General features: G+C 41.9%; 2 protein-coding genes across 3 annotated transcripts in view; one reads left to right on the top strand and one right to left on the bottom strand.

The window, feature by feature from the left end:
* The window catches only part of ARID4B (AT-rich interaction domain 4B), a 183346-nt gene that overhangs the window by 51747 nt on the left and 105151 nt on the right, over positions 1–26448 (top strand). The gene's annotated exons all lie outside the window — the stretch shown is intronic.
* On the bottom strand, positions 587–24571 carry TBCE (tubulin folding cofactor E). Of its 2 annotated transcripts, XM_053382570.1 has the most exons (17): positions 24416–24564; positions 20013–20149; positions 18764–18848; positions 17012–17203; positions 16719–16807; positions 15922–16021; positions 13198–13300; positions 12072–12148; positions 11374–11469; positions 10393–10457; positions 10233–10297; positions 9032–9184; positions 7201–7354; positions 5736–5804; positions 4226–4285; positions 1098–1189; positions 587–859 (listed from the first exon to the last, which is right to left on the bottom strand). In XM_053382570.1, exons 2-17 carry the CDS (start codon positions 20113–20115, stop codon positions 767–769), a joined length of 1596 nt encoding a protein of 531 aa, XP_053238545.1. In that variant the 5' UTR covers positions 20116–20149; positions 24416–24564; the 3' UTR covers positions 587–766. The 2 variants fall into 2 exon arrangements, with proteins under 2 accessions (XP_053238545.1, XP_053238544.1); XM_053382569.1 differs by having other exon boundaries at positions 713–1189; positions 24416–24571.

Below are 26448 nucleotides of genomic sequence, written 5' to 3'. Positions count from 1 at the left end.
CTTGACCTCTCATGCATTAATATGCAAAAAGAACAAGGATTTAAGTCTAGCCTTAGGAATGTAAGTGTACTACTGTAAAAATAAGTATGTAATGAGGCCCGCACTACTGTGCCAACGCAGGAGGGAAGCATAAGTTAGTGTACCAGTATTCCACTTATGGGCACTATAAGGTGGTGAATGCTGCAGTAATTCTACATTTCTTCATTCCTTGCACCAGTGGATGAGGGAATCAGGGTAGCAGGTCCTTTCTCCCATGTGGTGGTGTGACTATGGAGCACTCGGGCAGCGATCCTATACCCCACTGGGCGGGTGGGGGGCAGGCATGGTGTAGGATTGTGTTGTTAGTAGCTGTGTTTACTTAGTAGTGTTATGCTTGCTAGTAATGCAGTGCCCTCAGGCCAGGTGGACAATGAGAATACCTCAGTTTTTAATTCTCGAGATCTTATGATTATATCTATAATAATAAGAGTAGAATCTATTATAGTCCCATCCACTTCTAAAAGTTAGCAGCGTAGCACAAACCATGGGTTAAATGCATTTCCATTAAGTTGGTTAAAGCTTACCTTTTCTCAATGAGGCATGGCACTGTTTTTAAAGAGAAATTTATTAACAAAGTACACCACCTAGTAATTTGTCTAGTAAATAAGCGTTCCATTTTTCATATGAAGGTTCTTCCAGAAAATAGTTTTTTTTTAAATCAACATACGACGTGTAGAGGCTTTGCTAGCAGCATACAACTGTTTATTGAAAGACGTGAAGGCAGCAGTTACCATCGGACTAGTATGGAGTCTTCATTTTCAATAGAGTAAAACTGCAATGGCTTTAGGTCATTGTCTAGTTCAAATTCCTTGCCTTTCATCTAGGATAAGAAAAGATCCAGATATTAGTCTATTTTAATCTTGCAGAACTTTTTTAAAAAGGCAAAAGATGTGAGATCAAGCAGCTGCTACCTCTCAAAAGAAAGCCGAACAAGGTCTAAAATTATGGTTATGGTTACTGTCCTTTACAGGAATCAAATAATTCAATAGTGTTAGAGTGCAGTGTTGACAGTAGCAGTGTGACAAATTGTATTCTGTATTGTATGAACATGAGCTTACTTTAGAACTTTCGTAGGATAGCTTCAGTTCTGAACCTGGGATTTTAAGTAGCCGATACAGCAATCCTTTAACCTTCTGGATAGTCATAGACTCTGTATAGGGAAAAGAAAATTGATCAACTTCAAATAATTACCTTTTTATGCATTTAAGTAGATTTCCTGAAGTTGTTCTCTTGAAGCAATTAGCAGCAGCACCTCAGTTTGACATAAAGGTAATAATATAAAAACTATAAACCAAATTGGAGTTTCTATAGTTTATGTATACAACACACTGACTGACCTAAGTGACCTTCAGGACTTAGTTTATGGCATTTGCTCTTTTGTACTTTGACTGAAGCTCTTCCCTCTGCAAAAAATGATTGTCATTTTAGGAACTTATGACAAGGTCCAAAATTGTGTATATTGATTAGTTCTAGTTTACCACTAGCTTTATGTGCTTGCATTACAAACCAATACATATGAACATGGAGGTGTATTTTTGTAATGAGACTTGAAGGAGTAAGTTAGTTTTTTAAAACTATCTTCTAAATTTGAGCAATGCAAGATATTGGCTATTGTGTGTAATCCCCTTCCCCTTTCATTTAAAGCTTTATCTGAAGGCACAGCAATAGTGAGTTACTCTATTGTCACAAAATGTACTTAGAAAAATATTTTTCTATTAACTTTTTGGAAAAGCTGTATATTTTATGCAACTTGTGATAAATGTGATTTTTATTTTAGAATAAATACTTTTCAAAATACAGTGTTCAAATTCATTAAGACTATTTGATCACATGGGTCATACAAGTGTGTTAAACTGTATTCCTGCTACCCCACTGAGAAATTCCCATGGAGAACGATGGGATTTGTATCCATGGAATATATGCTATTTCTTCTTCCACAAGATAGATTCAAAAGTCAGGTCAGTTTTGCCTACCTTGGGATATTACACAAGAATGGAAATGGGTCTTGGCTTTGTGTGTCCCTGTCCACCAGAAAAATACTTCCACTTTGTTACACTGGCATTTATTTTACTTGGGACCTGTATGTAATTCTGTAAGCTGCTGCTTAAATGCTTTTCTCCAATGTAACAATTAAGTCAGCAGAGACTACTCTGTTGTTTCATCAAGTAAGTACTAAAGGTGTAAAATTTTGAAGCAGGGCAGAGAACTGGGCTTTTTAAGGGAAAACAGGACATGGAATTGAAATATGCAATTTTCCTTTCAAACTTATTTTACTGCTTTAACAATAAGCTAGCATATAAATTGGTATTATTTGTCATGTTTACTCATAAGTAAAGCCCAGGTAAGCATACAAAAGCTTGCAGACCCAAAAGTATAAATACTTTACGCTGCAGTTCTATACGTGTCTCTCAGAAGTAAGTCCAATTAAAGTTCAATCATATTTAAGTGAGTATAGAATTGCAGCCTTAAGTTTATATAAGCTAAAGGACCGCAGACATGGGATACTTGCTCCTAATGCCTCCAAACAAGATCACCAGACAGCCGGCATTAAGGCAAGAAAATGATGGCCCTGTATGTTCTTAAGAAGGCAGCACCCTCTAGGTGCAGAAATTAATCTTGAATCTGAATGTTGTATTCTAATAATGACAGGAATTACCACCCTCTAATGTTGCTGATTATCTTACACAAAAGATAATCTTGCATATATTCCTAATCTATTTAGCTTTCCCACAAATACTCCCCGTTAAGCAGATGCTGCTTTAAGAGGATTCCCCATTTAATCGAAATACATACTTGAACAACTAGACTGAAGTTTTGAATATATTAAGCAGTCATCCAACCTAACGGGGTGGGGGTGGGGAATCCTAATTAGGGTACTCTGTAAAAATTTTACAATAGCCTAATTTCTCTTCTTCTGCTTCAAAGGAATACTCTTTTAAAGATGCTTCTTACATCAGTGTGCAGGCTGAGGATGATTCTGCTGCCTTCAAAAAGGCAGAATGAGGCTAGTTTCTCAATGCGTTTTTACAATAGAAGGAAAACTGGGTGGTATCCAGTGAAATAGTTCTGTTAACGCAAGGACTTTTGGCTGCGCAATAGAACTTACAGGTCAGGTCCTGTCCCTGAGCATCTCTTAAATCTGTTCTGGGTTTCCCCTCAATCTTCTGGAGCAGATTTGGGAAGGGTGATGGGGATGCACAGGGAGAAGTTCTGTTAAATCAACAAAAATCCTTGCTGTAATCCAACTAACTTTGTTGGATAGCGCTTTATGTACCCTTGAAGAACTTAATCCACTTAAGTGAAAACACTTAAATATGAGGTAGCCAAGAAAAACAAAATAATTCTGACATGCAGAAACAACAGGCTATGTCAAATGATGAAATCCTGGCTTAATATGCCATGATATAAATTTAATAAATAATAATGATATACCTAAATTCTGTGCACCAGCATACAGTCGCTTTGTGCAAGCTGAAAAACAAGTCAGGGAGCCACAGTTAACTGTAAATTACCCATTACATGCCAAATGGGACCTATGGTTTATGACTTTCAAAGAAGCTTGGATTCTTAAGCTACCGTATTTTTTGCCCCACAGGGCGCACCGGCCCATAGAGCGCACCTAGTTTTTTGGAGGGGAAATAAAGGGGGGGGATTATTTCCCCCCCAGGCGCAGGGCTTCCCCAGCCCCCAGAACAGGCTGCTCTCCGCAAGCCGTGGGAGCCCTCCCACAGCTTGCGCAGAGCTACCCGAAGCCCGGGCGCGACTGCTCAGCGCACCCCAGGCTTTGGGATGCAGGCAGCTCTCCGCAAGCCATGGGAGCCCGGCGGAAACTCCCGCGGGCTCCCAAGGCTTGCAGATAGCTTCCTGAAGCCGGGAGAGCGAGAGGGGTCTGTGTGCAGAAAGCCTGCATTCGCCCCACAGGATGCACACACATTCCCCCTTCATTTTTGGAGGGGGAAAAGTGTGTCCTATAGGGCGAAAAATATGGTAACTTAAGCCATAGCTGGCTTGTGTAGAAGCCATTAACCCTGGTTCGCATGTAATGGGAAGTTACAGTAACTCTGGATTCCTGGGCTTCCCTAGTCACCTGAATGAGTTGTACGTTGGTGCACAGAACTCAAGCATATCTTCGCTTATTAAGCCGGGATTTGATCATGCCTGAAATCAACACTGATTCTTGCCTTACCTGGCAGTTTCTTCTCTATGGGCTTCTGATCAGGTCTGTCAGGACACTTAAAGGTCAAAGCTTAGAAAATAAAGAACAGTGAGAAGCTGATGTAATACTAACATTTTATACAATGTATATTAGCTATAGGCAAGGGGAGAAACCTTATGCATATTTCCAATTAACGCCTAATGCACTGTTGGGTGTAAGAATTCTTGACACTGAAAGTGTATGGCAAGTTCAAAAGCAATAGATTAATACTGATAAGTTACAATACCTGGACATGAGTATATCCTAAGAAACAATTTCAGGGTGCCAAGAAACTGAGAAACTTTGCTTGATATAACTGGATCACACCACAACGGTATAAACAGAGATTAAAATGTCTTTGGGTCAGGGGAAAGTGGATGTCACCATGCCTACTTGTTACCAAATACACTAAGAGTATTCCTTCCCCTCTAAAATGAGCACATCCCTCTGAAAGCATTTTTAAAAAAACTCTGGCCTCACCAGGAATCCTGAGCGTGCTGAGAAAAATTAAACTTAGATTCAAGTAATAGTTGTAATATCACATGCTGCTTGTCACATATAGCAGGGGTGCAGAACATGCAATCTTCCCAGTGTTGCTGGACAATACACATCATCCTCAGTCTCCAACCATGCCGGCTGGAGCTGATCGGAGTTCAGAGGCCAACATCCTCTGGAGAGAGACAGGTCCCATACCCCTGATGTGTAGTAATAGGAATCTTTAAAGCCCTATACGGCCTAGGACCCTCGTACCTACGGGACCGCCTCTCCTGGTATGTCCCACAGAGGAACTTACGGTCTTCAAACAAAAACATCCTGAAGGTCCCAGGCCACAGAGAGGTTAAGCTGGCCTCAACTAGAGCCAGGGCTTTTTCGGCTGTGGCTCCAATCTGGTGGAACGCTCTGTCACAAGAGACTAGGGCCCTGCGGGACCTGACATCTTTCCACAGGGCCTGCAAGATGGAGCTGTTCTGCCAGGCCTTTAGTCGGGGTTCAGTCTGACTCCCTCTCCCCTTTCATAAGAACTTGTATGAAAGTGTCCTCCCAATTTTTTCACAGGCCCATATAAGTTCAGCACAAACAGTTGGGCCTGGTGAACATTTAAGGTCCCCAACCCTAATCTGCGGGTTGCCATCTCATTGGATTTTATTCTGATCCTGATCTGATTTGAGGATGTATTTTAATTGATTGTCTGATTTTATGTTAATGTGTTATACATTTGATGTTAGCCGCTCTGAGCCCGGCTTCGGCGGGGAGGGCGGGATATAAATAAAAATTTTTATTATTATTATCATGATCTCAACACCCCACATCCTTGTTGGTTTAAGGCTGCAGAAGCTATACGGCAAGGAGGGGAGGAGTCATCAGTTAAACAGTCTGTTTGCGATGTGTACAACATCATAACTGAGACATCCTTTAAAAAAGTCACCTGCTCTGCAAATACTGTACTGTAGCATTACAAACTTCTTTAAATACTTTTTTTTAGTTTGGCCTTATATCTTACCCAACAGCTGACTTTTTAGTGAGAAGGGCTGTTCTCTTTTCAGCTCTCCATCTTCAGGGGCACCATATTCTGTTACGGAAAAATGACAAGAATAGCAATTCACTTAATGCTTAAAACAAATTATTAGTCTTGTGGGTTGGTTCGCTAATGCTGGCAGGTAAAAGAGGGACTGCAACTTCTCAAAGGTTCAGACATTTCTGACTGGGGCATTAATGGCTACACAAGGGGAACAATGAAGAAAAAGATCCGATGTAGAAAGGTCTGAAAGAGCTCATAAGCACATTCATCTGGAATGAATTAGAAGCTTCCATGCACCCAGGAATCCCTCATTACCAGAAAGAGCATACTTATAAGCCCTGATTAAACCTTTGCTCAAATCAAAAAGCTCATGTGCAGAGCAGGTGTGCCCTCCACTGACTGACCTTGCAAACACATATCACATGAGGATCAGAAAAGCCAATGCTTTGTTATTCTACGTTATGAATTCTGCTAGGGTGCAAGAGAGAGGCAGTTGCTGGGAGAGCATCTCCTCTTGGCTACAGACAGGCTACACTGCAAGGATACTGAGAGGAAGATGCAGTCACTTGGCATTCCAGATAATGCTGGCAACTGGGTTTTGCCCCACCAAAAATAAAGACTATTGAGTTTTATTCTCTGTACTGTAGTTCCAAGGGGTTGGAGCAGGAAACCTTGAACCTGGACTACATTGCTTCCTGGACAACTTTCTGAGAGCTGCGTGCCAGTGCTGCGTTGAGCCAGAGGCAAAAGTGGGTGCAAGAATGGATATTACTTTACTTTTTTCAGCAGGCTACATTCCAGCTACAGCAAAAGCCAGCGGTCTCTACTTGGCTTCACCTCCAAAATCTCCCCCAGGCAACAAAAATGTATTACTGCAGTTCAAGGACACATACCAGCCAAGCAAAAGCAACCAAAGAGGGCACAGAGCAGGGCTGGTGAAGGATATGGCCTGTGGATGGGCATGGTCTGTAGAGTCTTGAGAGCCAAACAGAGATGACCGGAGGGCCACATTTCTTTGAAGCTGCAAAGATGTGTTCCGTGCCAATATGCTTTCTCCTCCCTCTCCCATGGCAGGAAACAAGTCAAGTTTCAGGTTGGTGGCAGACAGGCTTCCCCCTCTCCATCCTTGAAAGATGTGGGCTAGATACTACTGAGCCCAAAGATGCTGGAAAGTGGTGGAAGTGTTGGGCCGGATTCAACTAACCCAGGGGAATAGTGAAAGGGATAGTCACTCTACTTTTTGCCTAGAAACCTGACCCTGCTTGTAGCAAGAGGTGATGATATTCCCAGACATGATTATTGCTTTCCCCTGCCATCTCCAAGAATGTCCAAGAAAGTAAAATGCACTTCCTTACTGATCTGTGAAAGGATTATACCAAGGCAGGCAGGCATCTGAAAACAAGTCAAAACGCTAGAGGAAAAACCCTTCTACTGACACTATACTTACTATCACAGAGTAACTGGAACCTGGGGTGAGCAGCAAGGAATTCCTCACTTGGATTGTTTTTGTTTGGATCCTGATTACCACCAGCCTTTAACCAATCGATGCCGTATTTTTTCCTGTAGTCAAGTTCTGCTCCTTTTCTTTCCTCAGGTGTGATCTGTGACAAAACAAGGACATATTTCTGCAACATATCAGCAGAACAGCCGTTACCAGTTTATATAAAGAAAAGTGTATAAGATCAGAAGGCTATAGTTTATGTCATTTCTGGTTGTAACGTGGACCATGAAAACTGCCAGGTCTTTTCATGTAAGCAACTGGGAATGGCTTCAACTCCAGCAGGGTTTTCAAATTAGCAAATGATACAACTTATCACAGCTCCAGCTGCTTTTCTACTATAGATGGCTTTTGGGCTGTGGATTTCTCAAGCAGCACTCACCCCTGCTACATTACAAACTGCTGCTGTACACTAAAAGGACTTCTGAAAACAGTCTGTAACGTGGCAAAAAGAAAATAAGGCAAATTTCTCAAGCCCTGGGAGTGCCTGAAGCCAGAGTTTCTGTAATGAGACTACAGTGGTGCCCCGCAAGACGAATGCCTCGCAAGACGGAAAACCTGCTAGACGAAAGGGTTTTCCGTTTTGGAGGTGCTTCGCAAAACGAATTTCCTATGGGCTTGCTTCGCAAGACGAAAATGTCTTGCGAGTTCCTGCGGGTCCCCCCCCCCTTTTCCCAAGCCGCTAAGCCGCTTATCAGCTGATCCGCTAAGCTGCTTAACAGCTGATCGCTAAGCTGCTTATCAGCTGATCCGCTAAGCCGCTTAACAGCTGATCCGCTAAGCCGCTTATCAGCTTATCCGCTAAGCCGCTAATAGCGCTAATCCGCTAAGCCGCTAATGGGCTTGCTTCGCAAGACGAAAAAACCGCAAGACGAAGAGACTCGCGGAACGGATTCCTTTCGTCTTGCGAGGCACCACTGTATTAGCCCACCATCTCACAGAAAGAAAGGTAAGCGAATTTCATTTGAGGTACCTATAAACATCATTTGATTACCATAGAAAGAAGGGGTCTTAAGTCCCAGCCCTAAGCATCAACGCCAAAGGAAACAGCCAGCATTGCGTATAACAACTGCTGACCCTGAGCAACAGAATATCCTGGGTGGTTTACTGTTGCTTCACCCGGTTTAGTAAAAGGTACAGTACCAAAAGGTACAGAACTACATGAATCAGAAATGCAGAGAACCAGCATGGTTCAAACGATACTAAGATTTAAAATGTATTTACAGTAAGCCCACATTTAACTAGTCCGCATTCAGCTTTATATGCTTGACAAATGATTTTTTTTTTTAAGTGGTAAGGGGACAGGCACCTGGGCAAAAAAAGGGGGGGCTTTGGCAATTTCACCCACCACTGAACCTGTGCTTTGACTTCATGCAATTTTGGCTTTAGGTGCGATCCCCAGAATGCAACCCACATGTAAATTCCGGTTTACTGCATATAATTTCAACATTGCAGTAGGCGTATGCTACCCTTGCCTTGTTTCTGCTACACTGGAGCAAACTGTTCTGTGTGCTGTCAAAAGTTACACAATCTTCAGCAATGGGATGCTTTTCCAGCATCCAAGTTTAAATAACCCAAATTCACAAAAAGTCAACAACACAATCAAAAGTTGAAGCTTATTTTTAAAGTCTCTTCTTTGGGATCACATTTTTGGTCATCTGAGAAAACTGATCACACCAAGAACAATTAATTCCATGTTATGGTTTGTGTCTAAAGTTCTCAGGCACAAGAAACACTTTTCACGCTCCTCAGCGCTGCTAACTGAAAAGAAACGACATACCTCAGACTTGTTCAAAAAGCGTAATTGGCCTATTTTGGCAATAATAAGCTGCTTCACAGTCGCTGTGTTTTTGTCTATATCCATTAAAGGGTTATTCCGGCAATCTAGAGATTGAAGCTTTTGTAGTTTATCAAGTTCATTGATAACGGACCACTGAAACAAGAAAATGGAAAAATATGCCAACATTGAAATTTCCTCTGCTGCATATTAAATACTACACGAGGCTCTCATAATGGCCACTATTGGAATGACAATGTATTACATTAAACAGAAGTAAGTCATGCTATTTCACTTAATTATCTACATAATGCTTAGAAACTAAGAGCAAACCCTAACAGAGTCTAAAGCTGGGGAAACAAATCTTGCTTGGTCTCACACTAGTATATTTCAACTTCTACAGCTAAAGGGTCATAATTCTGAAGCAGTTTTAACTCTATTCTTCTGTTTCAGGCAAAGAGAACTAAAATGAGGAAATTGCTCAGATTTTTCTTAAATTAACCCAGAAATCAGCTTGCAACAATCAGGGACTCAAAATCTCAATAGGCTGTGTATAGAGGCAGTGACTTAATGTGTTAACTCTTACTGTTATTGTGGTACTTGCTCCATAGCAAAAGCTTAATGAAAACAAGAATAGTGTGTGCGCGCACACACACCAAATTCATACCCAGAGAAACTCACTGAAATCAACAGGCATGGCTAATTTCAGTCCATTGGTTTCTATGGCTCTGCTCTAATTATGACTTAAATAAATCCTTTACATTTTATTTCGTACAGTTCATATTGCTAAGAAAAAACAGCCAGCAACTTATTCAACAAAAGCAAAGTTCTCAATTTTGAAGGTGCTCTATTATTTCAATCTAGGGTGCAGATTATGGGATGGATACAATACATAGTGCATAGTCCCTACATCAACTTCCAACAGTACTCAGACTTCCTGTCTCACGCTCACTCAGACACTCACATGATGTATACAAAACATAGTACAATAATACCACTCGCTGGAGCAGCTCGGATAGATAAAAATCCTAACACAAATATACCAGCCAAATGCCCTGGCCTGACAGTGTAACATTTTCATTGTGTACTCTCAGTTGACTGAAAGTCTGTTTTGAAAGTTTAAAAGATAAAAGCCAGTGTTATAAAACACCAGTGCCCATCCTTCTATACACAATTCAATGCATTTCATCAATATTTTACTTACTTCTGCTATTCTATTGTCCTTTATTATAAGATGTGTTAAAGAAGGGAACATTCTGGTCTTGTATCCTTCAAAGAAAAAAAAAGAAGAAAAATGAATAAACTGATGATAGTAAAGAAAAATGAATGCACACAAAAATGTTAACGGTGCTCAGTTTACTTACCAAATTCTACATCAGGAAAATGTATGGAAGAAATTCCATTATTTGAAAGTATTAGTGTTTCTAATCTGAAATTTAAAGTCAGAGTAAGGCAGTTAAAATATAAGCTAATAATATATAACATAAGCAGGTATTAAAGCAGGCACTATGCTCTGATTAATCAAATCCTAAGAAAGAAAGAAAGAAAGAAAGAAAGAAAGAAAGAAAGAAAGAAAGATTGATTCCCCAATGGAAATAAAATTATGGAAAGGAATATATTGCTTGAGAAAACTGAAGGTAAGAAAAGCAAATCCAGATCTAGAGAAAAGGACACCAGGAAGCCATCAGCAGCAAGTGCTTCAAGGCATAGATTCAAACTCATTTTGATGGTATAAGTTGTATTTAAAGCAGTCTGTTGCATCACTAGAGCAGACCTCTGCTTGCACCACAGGAACTTCACCTTCCTCCAATCCCAATGCACCCTCAAAATATGCTCCAGAGGCAGGTCAGGGGACTGGAACAGATTTAGGGGCATCTAGAGGAGACAACAGGAAGGTGAAATCCAGCTGAGTGAGTAGAAGTTTGCTGACGCCCACAGTGCATAAGCTGCAGCCAATATTCATGGAGTTTTTGTCTGGTATAAACAAAACATGGTTTACGCTCAGTGCACAACATCTTACTTGGCATCCCATTAAGTTACTTTAAAAAAAAGAAAGATGGACAGAAATTGATTATAGACTACAGGCACTCTGTCTTCAAAATGGGAATGGGGTAGAAATGAAATGGCTATGTGGTAGAGCAATGTAGAACAACCACATCTGTTCTATGGCTGGTGCACCACAGATGTTAAAGCTTCCATGACCAAAAAATCAGGAGGGGGACACAAGATTGTGAATTGCCCCCCTCAGATCTTTGGCTCTAGCATGTCTTCACCCAGCTGGCCTTAACCCATGGTTAAGTTTTACACAAACGGTGAAATCAGCAGTAGTACAGAATAACATTTACCTTGGGAGATCTGCAAGTAGAAGAAGCTGATTTTCATCTGTAAACAGGTTGTCTGAAAGGTTTAACCATTTCAAGTTATGTAGGACATCAATAGGTCTGAGGGAAGATATCATATTTAAGAGTACAATAAAAACATTAAGAAATGTAACTGGTTTCTTGTTCCTTTGCCACATTATACAACATGGGAATTAACTGTTTGCTTTAGCTCCTGTAATACTGGAATGCTATATAAAGCTCAATGATCACAGAGAACAATTTATCCAGGATTGGTTCCATGAATTTGTTCTTGATGAAGAACTCAAAAGTTGCCAGCTCTCACCAGCTTTTAGAGGTATTTACCTACAAGATGCAAGGAATGGAGTATAAGCAGATTCCCAAATCAGACCACTGGGTCATCCTAGCTCAGTACCATTCATTCTAATTAGCGTGGCAGGTCAGACTCATATTTTCCCCCAAACGTGGTACCCAAGGTCCACAACTTGAGCTCAAAACTGAAAATTCCCCATTGTACGAAGTACCAAGCTGAAAACATGTTCTCTCAACAGGAAAATCCTCTAGAACATTCAGGAATCAATTGGATTCAGCACCATCATTCAAAATTATAAGCATGGCATAATACTAAATGTTCAACCAGCATTCTAATAAGGAATATCACAATTCAAGAAGACTGCTTATGGTATTTACAGTTACTCTCATACCTTTTTAAAATTGAAATGTCATTGGCAGCAAGATGTAGTTCTTCAAGAGCTGGCCACCCAGTAGCACATAAAAGAACCTAATGGGAAAACCTCACTTAGCACAAAAATACCATTTTGTGTATCTTATATACATTGTATACTGGTATACCATAACAGGCATACATTAGAACAAAACAGCACCAGATTTATTTATTTCACGACCACTCAAAACTGGCTTAGATCTTATTTCAAAGATTGGGGAAGTTCTTCTCTAGTATGAATGCCCTTGTTCAGATTCTACTGCAAGCCACTTCCAGGCATCTCACAGCAGGTAACATAAGGCAATATCTTTTTTCCTTTAGAGGTATTAAGAAACCTTCCTTTTTATGCTTCACATAAAAAATGCCAACACTACGTTTTGCTATATTTTTTAGTAATATATATGTTTAAAGTGTCTAAAAGCAATTCCCAAACGTAACTGGAAGTGTTTCATCACAATGAAGTATTTTCAGCTTTAATATTCGCAGCAATTATGTTGAACATACAACTCAACCCTAAATATCTTTGCTGATAGGTTCCAGTGGCTTCAGTAGAACTTCAGAGTTAAATGTGATTAGAAAGGCAAACACACATGATTTGTCTAGGTGAAAGTTAATAAAATCTATTTTATTAGGATTTTGTACTGTACATGGTGCAGTATTGTTGACACCAATTATTTATGTGCAGCAATATTGCTGTATTGAAAAAAGTGAAGGTCTTAAATGGTGTCATCCTTAATAACTTTTATCAGGTATCTTGTTTGTATGGCTTTCTTAGGATATATTTCAGCCAGATACAGCCTGGGTACAATCAAATTTTCTATTAACATAAAGATGAGCACTTCCCCTGGAGTTTTGATAGGGATAATTTTTCAGGATCTCACAGGAGGATTAGTTTTGTATTTGCGAATTGAAGGCAACTGAAGATCTCCTTCCTTATTTGTGCTCTTGCTATGAACATAAGTATTGATGAACTCATGTTGCCTATAAACTACAAATGATTTTGTAAGTGAAGACCCATAACAATCTTTAAATATTTTGTGACAAAAACAAAGCCATATGATTACGGTCATACCAAGCAATTCCAATGCAATATTAAATTACATTACCTCTGTCCATGTCACTCCTGTTTGATTAAGTGCTAAAGTCTTGAGATTACAAAATGTTGTTGAAGCAGGTGGTGGAGTAGATGGAAATTTCATTTTGTTCTGACTGTAAAAATAGAAAAAAGTGTCTTGCTTTTAGTGAATGGAACAAGTTCAAATCAATTATCTTTGTTGGTTAATACACATTTTAAATCGTGTGCTTAAGGCAAAGTAAGTTTATAACCCTTCTGTTAGATTCCTGTAAATTACTATCATGTTTAAGATAATACAGGTAACTCACAATTTATGCACATTTAACTTGTGCACATTCAGCTTTACACGCTTAGCAATAAAAATAAAAAATGGGGCAGGCATCCAGGAAAAAAACTTCAGCAATCCCACCTGTCATTGTACCGAATGCATTTTGACTATACACAACTTTGATTTAATGCAAAACCCTGTAAAGTAACCCTCATGTAACTGAGAGTTGCTCATATTTTAAGTATCAACTGGAAGTAGTCAGATTACAGTGGTACCTCGGGTTACATACGCTTCAGGTTACAAACGCTTCAGGTTACAGACTCCGCTAACCCAGAAATAGTACCTTGGGTTAAGAACTTTGCTTCAGGATGAGAACAGAAATCGCGCAGCGGCGGCCCAGCGGCAGTGGGAGGCCCCATTAGCTAAAGTGGTACCTTAGGTTAAGAACAGCTTCAGGTTAAGAACGGACCTCCAGAACGAATTAAGTTCTTAACCCGAGGTACCACTGTATATTTTAAACAAATTGTGCAAATGTTGTATTTCAGAGATAGATTAAGCCAAACTATTTTTTATGTATGTGCAAATGTTAATAAGTTGTCAGTGAAGTAAGCCACAGCAAAGTGCCAACCAACTGGCAAATCATTCAACCAAGGGCCAGTAATCTGATTCATGATCAACTCTCCCAATATTTCTATTTTTAGTGTAAAGCAGTTGAAGGGGCCTCAGATTTGATGGGAACAGTGGTGCATGTATGTAAAGGGATTAATCCTTTCCCTTCTGCCATTTCCCCATGTTTTCCCCAGAAGAGCATATGGCAGCTGGGACGTGTGTAGGTTTAAGATCAGGAAAACAGCACAGGGAAAGTGTTGGAAAAACATCGCCTGCTGCTACAAATAAGAGCCTCTTGCTGATGCTTAACTAAAAATAGAAACTCTGGGAGATCTGATCCTGGATTTCTCATGTTGTGTAGATACCCCCCGTTTGGAATCTCAGCTCCCGGATTCTTAGATTTTCCAGAAAGCAACAGAGCGTCACTGTTCCTTGCCCAATTCACATTAAATTCTTTATGCTGCTCCACATTACTGTCAGCTTGGAATGGATAAGTATGAAACACTTTTAAGATTCTTACTTCTTATATATCAGACATGTCCAAGGTGTCAATTGCGATCGACTAGTCGATCCTGGGATGAATTCTGGCTGATCGCCATGCCCCCTCCGCTGGAGACGTGCCTGAGCAGCCACCACCTCAGGGGAAGCAGGCTGTTTTGACGCTGTGTGCGCACCCACACCTTCCATTGGTGCCCGCCCACCCATCTTGTGTTAGGATTTTTATCTATCCAAGCTGCTCCAGCGAGTGGTATTATTGTACTATGTTTTGTATACATCATGTGAGTGTCTGAGTGAGCGTGAGACAGGAAGTCTGAGTACTGTTGGAAGTTAGTTTCACTTCTGTATGTGATGCAATTCTGTACTGGTGTTCAGAACATGCTGATGGAATCTCTGTATTATAAGACTGTGAATGAAGTAGTTTAAAGCTACTGATTGAGTCTTTCTTCTGCTATGATAAAAGCCAGAAGACTAGTGTGCTCTTTTCAAGAGAGAGGGGTCGCTTATTATCGGTCTCTCTGGACTGCGGGAGATTTACGGCCAGAGAGGACCACCGGAGAGACGCCCCAAAGACTTGGGAAGTTGGCAGCCTTCCCGGGTGTGTTTCCAACACCTTGCACCCACCCCAGCCATGGCGGGGAGACACAGCTGGCGGTGGGGGCAGCTGGCGGCGTGCGCATTCCTCCCTGCACCTACCGCTGCTGTCAACCCTGCACCCATCTCGGGGGACGCAGCCAGCAGCCAGCGCCCACCCGCCCACATCCCTGCCCTCTCAGGGGAAGCAGTCGGCGGTGCGCGCCCACCCACCCTGCACCCATCCCTGGGTGGTATATCACTGCCAGTTTTTCTACTGGATTGTATATCACAGCCTACTTCAAGTTGGACATGCCTGTTATATATCAACATTACAAAGCCTTTAAAGGATTTCAGTTTCTTTGTTGCTAATATGTTAATGAATAAACTTTCCTTTGCCAACATCTAGATTCGAAACACACTAACCTCAACATTATTTTCTAATTTGAAAATCAAATAATTAATAGCTTAAAAACACATAATTGTACGTCAGCAACAAATTATTTGCAAAGCACTGACAGTTCAGCTGAGCCTACAAGGGGATCCTCGTGCCCATTTTAATCCAATCATCATTCAAGGGTAGGACTTTTAAATGGTTATTTTCATGGGTTTTGACAAAATTAGAATATACCACATAAAATAAAGCAAGGCAAAGATAAATACATTCAGTGATATCTGTCTTAATCAGTCAGAGGAGACCCACTGAAATTAGAGGACTCAAGTTGGTCCTACTTAGTCAATTGATTTCAATGGAACTACTCTGATAACCACTTACATACTATGAAATATGAAGTACCGCATAAGTACCTGAGATTAAGTATTTCTAGATTTTCAACTTGGCTTGCAATGCCTATCACTTCCTTCCAAGAAGACAAAAGATTTTTCGATAGACTTATTTGCTTGACATCTGGGCATGAACATTAAAGAAAAATGTAACTGAATTGTGAGGTTCAAGTAGTAGGACCTTGCATCTTGTTACTTTCACAGTCAATGTTTCTAGAACAGGTCATTAGTAAAACACCTTGAAAAGAGGTACTGCTTAAAGGTATAGCTCTCACCCTAGCTCTCACTCATCTGCATTCCTTCTATCATTCCTAAGTAGAACACCCAATTCTTTGACATTTTGATATGCTTCTCACTTTAAGTGATCCTAGCTGCAAAAATAAGAATGTTTTATCTAGTTGATTTTAAGTATGCTACCTCTTCCTCTGCTGTAAAGTTAATTAGTGCTGCCTTCTGAACCTGTGTTTCCAAACCAATTCAGACCTACCGCTAACCATGACTGTTTTTCCAGGTGAATAAAGGGAGACTTTATTCTGACTAACACCTTTTGCAATTGGGTTCTGTCCATATGCAGGCTAATAATCTTTCCCCTCCTATCCAGACTAGTAACTTTTGCACATTTATCTCCAAGTCTGAAATTCTGGGCTACATGGACGAACAGACTTGACTTGCCGTAAGACAATTTCCTGTTTCTCTAAACCTCTGCACAGCTTGCAGTCAATACTGTGCAACAGATAAACCTTTCACAATTTTTTTAAAAAATTACTTGCGGGAATTGATAGCAACTAATTCAGCAGTTTTCTTTTTTTAAAAAAGGATACTGGGGCATGCTCTTCTGATTTCTTCTTCTGGACCAGCAAGGCTTACTGCACATTCGTCTACTGAGATGTCAGTTAATGTATTCAATTGCCTGCAAGAAAAGAGTGTCTCAGCATAGAGCACTTTAGTGAAAAGCAGGAGTGAGGAACCTTCAGACTATGGACCAAACACAGTCTCTCCCTAGGTCATGCTGCCCCCACCCCAGCCCACCCTGCTCTGTACCCTCCTTAACTGCCAGAAACACATTAAATGGCATTCTTATATACTGTTCATTTGCCAGAGAAAGCATACTTGCATTTGTTTTTCTTTAATGGAATCAAACCCAACAGTTTCTACAATCTTGCTTCCAAACGCTAATGATGATTCTGTCCCACCCTCGGCATCTTTTTCATCTTCATTCAATCCATACTGCTTCTTGACAGCAGAAAGGAAATCTACTCCAAAATTTGCCTTGCTTGGACGGATAAAGGATCCACCTGTGGGGTGCCTGGAAGGCAAATAAAGAAAATTACAGAATTATAAACCACTTTTCTGTCAAAAAAATAAGCTTCTGCTGTTGACATTTTAGTAATACCTTTGTTTCAGAACTGTAAGCCTCTTAATATAATAATAATAATTTTTTATTTATACCCCACCCTCCCCGGCCAGAGCCAGGCTCAGTGCAGCTAACATCAATAAAATTACAATAAAACATAATGGGGGGGGGATGGACAAATAAAACACCAGTTTATTAAAATACAATTTAAAATGCAGCTTCATTTTAATAGTAGCCCATAAATCAAAACCATAAGGGGAGGGAAACATAAGGGTCAGAATGAGTCCAAACCAAAGGCCAGGCGGAACAGCTCTGTCTTGCAGGCCCTACGGAAAGATGTCAAGTCCTGCAGGGCCCTAGTTTCTTGTGACAGAGCGTTCCACCAAGTCGGGGCCAGTGCTGAAAAGGCCCTAGGCCTAATTGAGACCAATCTAACCTCCTTGAGGCTCGGGACCTCCAAAGTGTTGTTATTTGTGGACCTTAAGGTTCTCCGCGGGACACACCAGGAGAGGCGGTCCCATAGGTACAAGGGTCCTAGGCCGCATAGGGCTTTAAACCTGTTGGAGGCGGGTATGATAATAATGCAATAAACACACTTACCAGCACTGCAGAGCTTCACATACACTCTCAGCAATCCTTACAGTAGCTCTGCAAGGTGTCAATATTATTGTATCTACAGAGCTGTGCTAAATTAATAAATGTACACTTGTTCAGGGGCACTGAGACACTTGACTCTAACTGATTCATAGGCCAATTGCTTAGTCTTCGCCCCTCCAAACCTAATAATAAGTATTGCAAACAGCCTAAAACAAGAGAGCTTTTAGGAAAAAGACAAAGGCTGCTGATGGAAACTCTTCTTTCATTCATTTCTCAAACAGTTTAGTAACATTTACCACAAAAATACTATGCAGATATTCAGAATTCTTGTATGCAACATGATATTATATTAAATGTCTTTTTTTTTTTTTTTGCTAAAAATCTTCCTCTTCCTCTTTACTTGGTTACTTGAGGACTGGATTACTGCAATGCACTCTGTGTGGGGCTTCCCTCACGCTTGATCTGGAAGCTACAGTTAGTGCATAATGGTGCAGCATGATTGCTGGCAGGCCTTGTCAGTATATAACACCTGTGCTCTAGAGATCTGCTCTGGTTGCTGATTTGCTACCAGGCCAGGTTTAAGGTGTTTCTATCAGATATAAATCCCTTACCAATTTGGGACCAGTTTACCCAGCAGAGTGCCTTACCCCACATTTGCCCACTCAACCGCCTTGCTCAGATGCTCAGAGAGCTGAGGTAATTTTAATCTGTCCCAGTATCTTAACTTTGTATATTCTAGTGTACTATTGTAAACTTTTCTTCACTTTACTGTTTTATCTTTTTGACAGCTGCTTTGAGGTTTGTTTGTTTTTTTACAATTTATTTTATGAAATAAATACACACAATCTTGTCCCCATATCCTCTGGTTCATCTGTTTGCTAAAAAAAAGTACTGCATATGTCAATATTAACTCACCTGCATCTGAAATATTGTATTCCTTCATGACTACCATTATGTTTTCCTTTTTCAGGGTTGTCCCATTCCACTCCAAGCCAAAATCCTAAAGTAATTATAAACTTTGCTTTTACAAATGCAAAACTCAACATGAAAAGAAATCTGCCCATAATATAATTCGCAATTACTGGCAGAGTCCGCATGACATGTTAAGCATGGTTTAATGTGACATGAGTGAGCAAAATTAATCAACACCACACTCTCTGCTCTGGGCTTAATAGGCCAAAACCCTTGAAGGTTCAGGAATGAACAAAAAGCCATCTGATGAGTTTTTTGCTTTTTGCCTCAAAGCTGACACCAGTTTAGTATGAATACTACTTCTAATCCCAATACTAATTTACCCTGGACATCAGAACTGATTAATGAACATTGTGTAAAACATCAGCTAACAACCGTTTCAGCTTGATAGTCTTCCATTTTATCAGTACTTGCCATTCTTGGATATTATTTGTATAATAACATGAGTAACTTGCATTTTCCAAATAAATAATGTTTTTTAAAAAATTTCCAGTAGCACCTGAGAGACCAACTAAGTTTGTTCTGGGTTTAAGCTTTTGTGTTCATGCACACTTCTTCAGATGCATGCATGCATACAAAAGCTTATACCCAGAACAAACTTAGTTGGTCTCTAAGGTGCTACTGGACAATCTTTTAATTTTTTTATTTATTTCGACTGTGTCAGACCAACACGGATACCTACCTGTATCTAGCATTTTCCAATATGTTTTTGCTAAAATTAGAAATCATGCTGCAGAATGGTTGCAAAAGCAGAAATTAAGCTCAATTTGCTAATGACGAATCAGGCCTGAACATTTAATTTAAGTTTTCCTTCACAGTGCATTCTTCCTAAAGCACTGAAGCAACTGTCTACTACGGAGAGCAATCATAATCACAGTCAGTGACAGCCACAGCCATATCCAAGGCCCAGCCAACTCCTGCCAGTTAATGTGAAAGGGGTAGTTGGACACTCATTTTTGCTGTGCCAGCACCACTAAAATAAATGTTTGTGTATCATTTTGAATTCAATCAACTTTATTTCCAGCTAGGACTTTAAAGGGCTCCATTGAACCCCTATATAAGATTAATACTATCCAAAACATAGTATGCTAACCTTCCGAAGCAACATACCAAAAGGAATTAATGTTTTATCGCTTTGTTTGCCTTGCCATCCAGTGATAGTATATGATGAAATAAAAAAACATTTTCCTACCTGTTGTAGGAGGCACTTTGCCAGCATAGAGCACAGTTCCATATTCACCATTACGGATGATTCTTCGACCAACTGGATCAGAAGGAATGCTGCTGGTCATCATGAAAAACTGGAGTTCAAGATACTTCTTTAAAGATCTGTGGAATATGACCACAACTATGTGTGAGCCAGGAAAACATAATCTAGATACCCTATTTGTTTGCAAGTCTTCTATCCAACCTTTCCTAAGAAGCATGCCTAGAAGAAGACTTTAATGTCCTATCATCAAGGTGCTGCAGACAAACCCCCAGCACCATCCTGGGCTCCACCCAGCACTGCTGCCGCCCTTGCCATCATCAGCCTTAGCCTAGTGCTGCAATCAGTCAGTCAGTCTCTCTCTCACACACCCCCACACCCACCAGTAGGACATGTTTACCTGGTAGGGAGCAGCAATACTTTGGACAGCCCCTACATCTGAAGAATCGAAGATGTCAGCTGCTAGTGCATACTAGAACTGAGCAATATTTCAGCTGGCATCCAAAGCACCACTGTTGCCTGCTGAGTAACTCTAGTTGGAAGGGTGAGGAAGTGACTAGTGGCAGTAACAGGTGAGCTATGTATGTCTGGTGGTGATGTCAATGCTGACCAAAGGCCCAACAGGGTTGTGGGTTCTACTGCACAATGTGGCCTCCAGCAGTTGCCCCAATATATCAGGAACTCATGCTATGTTGATATCCAACTATTGAGAGCATTATTTATTTATTATTATTAATTTATTAAATTTGTATACTGCCCTATACCTGCAGGTCTCAGGGCAGTTCATAGGATAAAATCAGAGTATAAAACCACAAAATACATAATCAAAATAAGAAGAGCCACCCAATAACACCCCAGACACGTTAAAAGGGCATAGGATGTCAATCAACCAAAGGCTTGGTTAAAAAGGAACATTTTTGCCTGGTGCCTAAAGGTGTATAATGAAGGCACCACACGAACCTCCCTAGGGAGAGCATTCCACAGATGGGGAGCCACTGCAGAAAAGCCTCGTTCTCGTGTTGCCACCCTCCGGACCTCTTGTGGAGGAGGGACATGAAGAAGAGGACGTAGCTGGCTATCACCCAAGATCAGTAGACACCCTGGCTATCACCAGACATGGTTCCATTGATTTATTATTATTAATAAAAATAAAAGCAGCTGCAATAATTCAAACTAATACCAAAGTATTAGTATAGCTGCAGTCTAGGAAAAAAGATGAGGGCAATAACTACACACTGTATATTTAACAACAGTTATTATACACGCTTTTGGCTTCAAGTTCTGTTACACTTATAAGGCAACTGTCAAACATTAACAGTTTTGACACTTAGAAGCATCTACATGAAGTACTAGGGCAACATTCTGTAGCAACATGAGTCTGAAAAACTTGCATAACCCAATTCTTTTCATCCATGAAGTCAACACCTCCATTTCCAGTTATAGGTGTTGTGAGGGGGCATCTTATCTCTCTGGATCTGAAAGGATTGTTTCACACAATATTCGTAAAGACACTGGCAGAGTGTTTTCTGGGGCAATCCAAGTTATGCTAGTGAAGTGTCATGCCATAGGGCTACAGCTCAGCAAAGATGTATCCACCCTTCCCTGGTGACAATAATGCTGTCATTGCTCAGAGCAAGCCCAAATCACATGCAGTGCCTTAGGGCATGTACAGAGTTCCAGTTGAGCTCAGCTCCTTGATAACGCACTCTTCAGTCTAAAATAGTTAAGCAAGTTTGGGGAGGGGATGACAGCAATACAGTTTCTTTAACGAGTGTTAAATGCCACAACCAAGGTATGTTAAAGAAATATAAAGAGGCTGGTAAAGAGGCATCGTAGACAAAACTCAAAGGAACTAGTTCCAAGAAGGCTTTATACTGTATTTTCTCAGTCTTTCCTCCACCAAATGATGAACTACTAAAGGAACTCTCAAGAACACACTATATTATGATAGCTCTAAGGGTGTCAATCCCCCATATGTGCCCACACTACCATAAGGGCAAATAAGACATAGGGTTAGAGAGCACCCCCACTACATACAGCTTCACAAAAATGTTGAAGAGTGCAAAATCCGTCAGTAGACTTTTGTACAGATCAACTCCTGCAAACTAGCCACATTTCAATACCACACTACATTGGCATAGCCAGGATTTATGTTCGTGGGGCAGAACCACAGTTAGTTAAATATTTTTATTGATTTCCTTGATTTAGGGAAGAGGCAGCTGCCCCCCACCCCCCAGGCTACACCCATGCCACACTACAAGCATCGCTGAAGCTCAATAAAAACACACTTCTTGTTGTTGTTGCAGTGCCAAGAGTTTAGGATGTCTTACAACACTTTAAAGGGACGTGGGTGGTGCTGTGGGTTAAACCACAGAGCCTAGGACTTGCCGATCAGAAGGTCAGCGGTTCGAATCCCCGCGACAGGGTGAGCTCCCGTTGCTCAGTCCCTGCTCCTGCCCACCTAGCAGTTTGAAAGCACGTCAAAGTGCAAGTAGATAAATAGGTACTGCTCCGGTGGGAAGGTAAACGGCGTTTCCATGTGCTGCTCTGGTTCACCGGAAGTGGCTTAGTCACCGGAAGGGTGAGCTCCCGTTGCTCAGTCCCTGCTCCTGCCCACCTAGCAGTTTGAAAGCACGTCAAAGTGCAAGTAGATAAATAGGTACTGCTCCGGTGGGAAGGTAAACGGCGTTTCCGTGTGCTGCTCTGGTTCACCGGAAGTGGCTTAGTCATGCTGGCCACATGACCCAGAAGCTGTACGCCGGCTCCCTTGGCCAATAAAGTGAGATGAGCGCCGCAACCCCAGAGTCGGCCACGACTGGAACTAATGGTCAGGGGTCCTTTACAACACTTTAAATCAGTGGTTTTCAACCAGTGTGCCACAGCACCCTGGGGTTCCTTGAAGGATGGTCTGGGGTACTACAGGCAACACTGGCATCTGTCCCTCTTTTATCCAATGCCCTCTTGCACCTCTGCCTCCCAAAGGCTTGCACAGTTGTTTATTGCAGCAGCACTGGCTACAAGCTCCCCAGGCAAATGGTCCCAATAGGGCTGGGCCAGGAGGTGCTGGTTGCCAGAACTGAGGCATGCTCAGAGTAAGCAAGCAAGTGGGTGAGGGATCCCACCAGCCCTTGATTGTTGGGAATGGACAGGCAAGTGGGAGGCCAGGCAGGCAGGCAGATGCTACACTGACCTTCCTTGGGCTTGCTGTGTGCAAGGCCTGCCTGGGGCTGAAGGGGAGCCTTTCCACCATGCATGCCCGGCAGCACTCCTTGCTGACACTGCTGCCTCCTAAGGTAAGGTGCCAACCTCACTTTCACCTTTGGCCAGCCTCCGTTGGGCCACTAAGGCTGGGGGCATCCTCTTCCCAGGCCCTTGTGGGGCAATGTGAGGAGGCACCTCTCTTTGGAGCAAGGGTGGCAGCTGCAACTCTCAAGGAGAGGAGATTGAGGGAACAGGCCACACGGGAGGGTGTTCGATAAAAGGGTGAGAGGCTGCCAGCTCTGCAGGCAAGGGGTGACATAACTCGTCTCCTGAGTCCCACAGGGGTACTGCAGAAAGAATGTAGTTGGTCAAAGGCACTGTAGACTGGAAAAGGTTGGAAAGCTCTGCTTTAAATCAACAATTTTTTTATTAAAAAAACCCCTATACACACACACACACACACAGAGAGAGAGTGGTACCTCAGGTTAAGTACTTAATTCATTCCGGAGGTCCGTTCTTGGCCTGAAACTGTTCTTAACCTGAAGCACCACTTTAGCTAATGGGGCCTCTTGCTGCCACCATGCCACCACCCTGCGATTTCTGTTCTCATCCTGAAGCAAAGTTCTTAACCAGAGGTATTATTTCTGGGTTAGCAGAGTCTGTAACCTGAAGCGTATGTAACCCGAGGTACCACTGTACTGTATAGGGAGAGAAAGCGAGCGCGCTTGATTGTAACAAAGTCACTAATCGGTTTAGAAAAAATAAAAATAAAACATCGATCATTATCAATATAAAGTTTAAAATAGTTACTTTAAAATATTCAAAAGAGAATGAAAATCAATAGTAACTGCAAATAAACAAACAAACAAACAAACAAACAAACAAACAAATAAATAAATAAATGCCACCCTCCCACAGTTACATTCCAGGGAGAGAGACGCCGAGGCAAGGCAGCTCCTGCTTCTCCCGCCACCGCCAAGGCGCAGCTGCTCGTCCTCCCCGGCGGCCCCGCGGCCTCCGCTTTATAGCAGCCGGGGAGGGAGGAGCCTCCTGTGAGGAGAGAGCGGGGCGGGGGCCGGAGACAGGAAGAGCCGGGAAACCCGACACCCCTTTTCTGCCGCCCCGGGGGGAGGGGGAGGAGGCGGAGGCAAGCCTCCCCCCGCCCGTTAAGCAGCGCCGCCTCTCACCTTCCGAGGTCTCCGCCAGCCCGGAGCGACCCCCTTTTCTCCGCCCGTCTCAGCCCAGTGTGGCGGTGGGCACAGAGCCCCACCCCCTTCCGCCTCAACCGCCACCTTCGCCTAATGGGGGGGGAAATGCGCCACCGGGGCCTGTCGGCGCAGGCGCGAGCTCCTCCTACCCCCGCTTCCATAATCTCTCTTAGGCTCCCTCCACCGCCCCCGCCCCGCTCCATTTTCTCATTTTCCTCGCTGCTTCCCGATGCACTTCGGGAATTGTAGTACAGAGGAGGCGCATGTTCCCTCTCGGGCTGCGGCAGAGGGGCGGGTGGAAAACCACGCTACCCAGAAGCCCGCGCGCCGCCCGAGTCTCCGTTTCCATAGAACTGGCGAGAGAATTACATCAGTGTTTCGGAGAGCGGGGCTAATGGCGCTGAGAAGTAGGCGGGCCTTGCTGGTTTGAAGCCAATGGTGGAGAGGCAAGGCGGGGAGAGGGCGGGCTTGCAGCTGTTACTCACGCTTCGGGTTTTGGGGGAGGGTAGTGAACAGCTTGGAGAGGAGCCGCTGCTGTCGCCGTCGCCACCGGGGTTCGGACGGGCGGGATTGGCCCCCGGTGTCGCCGGGCTTTTAAACACTTTAAAGTTGTTAAATGGTATGTGTCTTTTTTTTAAAAAAAAGCAGACGCCTGCATTGCAGGGGGTTGGACTAGATGGCCCTTGGGTCTCTCCCAACTCTATCATTCTGTGATTAATGACAAACTTCCCACTCTTACATTAGAGACAGACCTTTCCTGAAATTTTCACATCTCCCGCATGAAATTCTTTTTCTGAAGTCACCAACATGAAAGGTTTTTATAACAAATCTGGACTTCTAAGAACTACTGTGTATTTCTTAAGCGCACCCACATACCAATATCTGGCAGAGCTCAGATATTCACAACAATACTGCTTAAAAGCAGGTGGGAGAAATCAGTGGTTTTCAGTCAACCGGATGTGTGAGTGGCCTAATGGATACAGAGGACAGACCTACTTATTTCTTGGGCCTTACAGGTCAGAGGGCAGCTGCATGCTATTTACATTCCATTCCTGCATCAGTCTAGTAATACAATATGGGATGTGTTAGTCATCAGGGAACAACAGGCTCTCTAGTACACTTGTTAAGTAAACAAAGTTATAAGTAAACAAAGCTAAACTTCAGTTCTCTCCTAGAAAGCAGGTTTGTGCACTGAAGAGCATTTTTTACTTTTTTTACATTTTTGATTTACAGTACTACACTACATCTGAATCTGTGGTGTGTATATACAAATGTAATATATAAGTAAATAAATAAAACCGGTTTCCGATACTCATTCCTCATGTTTGGATAGTGTGACCTGTGTGTACACATTTGCAGTCCCCTGAAATGCAACCCCAAAAGCTACTATGAAATCTTAGGACCTCACACAGCCACTTTTTAGAAGACTGCAGATAAGGACAAAAATGGCTTAAATATAGGTGAACATGGGCTATTGAAACTGCATGGCTACCAAGTCTATTTTCTCTCACATTATATCTCAGTGGTCCCTATGCTTCAACAAAACCAGTCACTGGCTCAATTGGGATGGGTGGCTATTACCCATTATAGTTAGACTCTGGATTGCTTTACTTGCCTTCTTCAGCCTTTTTGACAACACATTTCCATTTTAAAGCATACACTAATCCAGTGCTTTTTTCTGGGGAGACATGGGGACGTATACCCCTAAACATTTTGTGAATCTTTGTACTTTTGTCCACTTACTGTATTTATTTTTCCCTATTTGAACTATAAAATGGTATTTTCTTGAGTCAAAATGAGAACCCCTAAACATTTTAAAGAAAAACAGCACTGCATTAATTCATTGCCCAAAGGATAAGTGAAAGGAAATGTAAAAGTGATTAAGAATACATGTTAGGACAAATCAGAACAAGATAAAAACCAACATTAATAAACCAATAAAGTAAGAACTTCATTTTCTTCTGTAGTCATTTTTGGAAATGTGCCTTCTAGTCAAAATTAAAATAAACTCA

The sequence above is a fragment of the Podarcis raffonei genome, chromosome 3, assembly GCF_027172205.1.
Source record: "Podarcis raffonei isolate rPodRaf1 chromosome 3, rPodRaf1.pri, whole genome shotgun sequence".
NCBI lineage: Eukaryota > Metazoa > Chordata > Lepidosauria > Squamata > Lacertidae > Podarcis > Podarcis raffonei.
Note: the sequence above shows the minus strand (reverse complement) of the source record. Positions and strands in the feature narration are given on the sequence as shown.

Bases quoted from the DNA above. Each gene is read 5' to 3' on its own strand.
- TBCE (XM_053382569.1), bottom strand. From the start codon at position 20,115: ATGATGACCAGCAGCATTCCTTCTGATCCAGTTGGTCGAAGAATCATC. The intron at 12,149-13,197 runs GTAATGTAATTT...TTTTCCCATTAG, and splicing joins CAGGAGTGACATGGACAGAG to GTTCTTTTATGTGCTACTGG. The intron at 7,355-9,031 runs GTATGTCGTTTC...GTTTTGTCACAG, and splicing joins GCTTTTTGAACAAGTCTGAG to ATCACACCTGAGGAAAGAAA.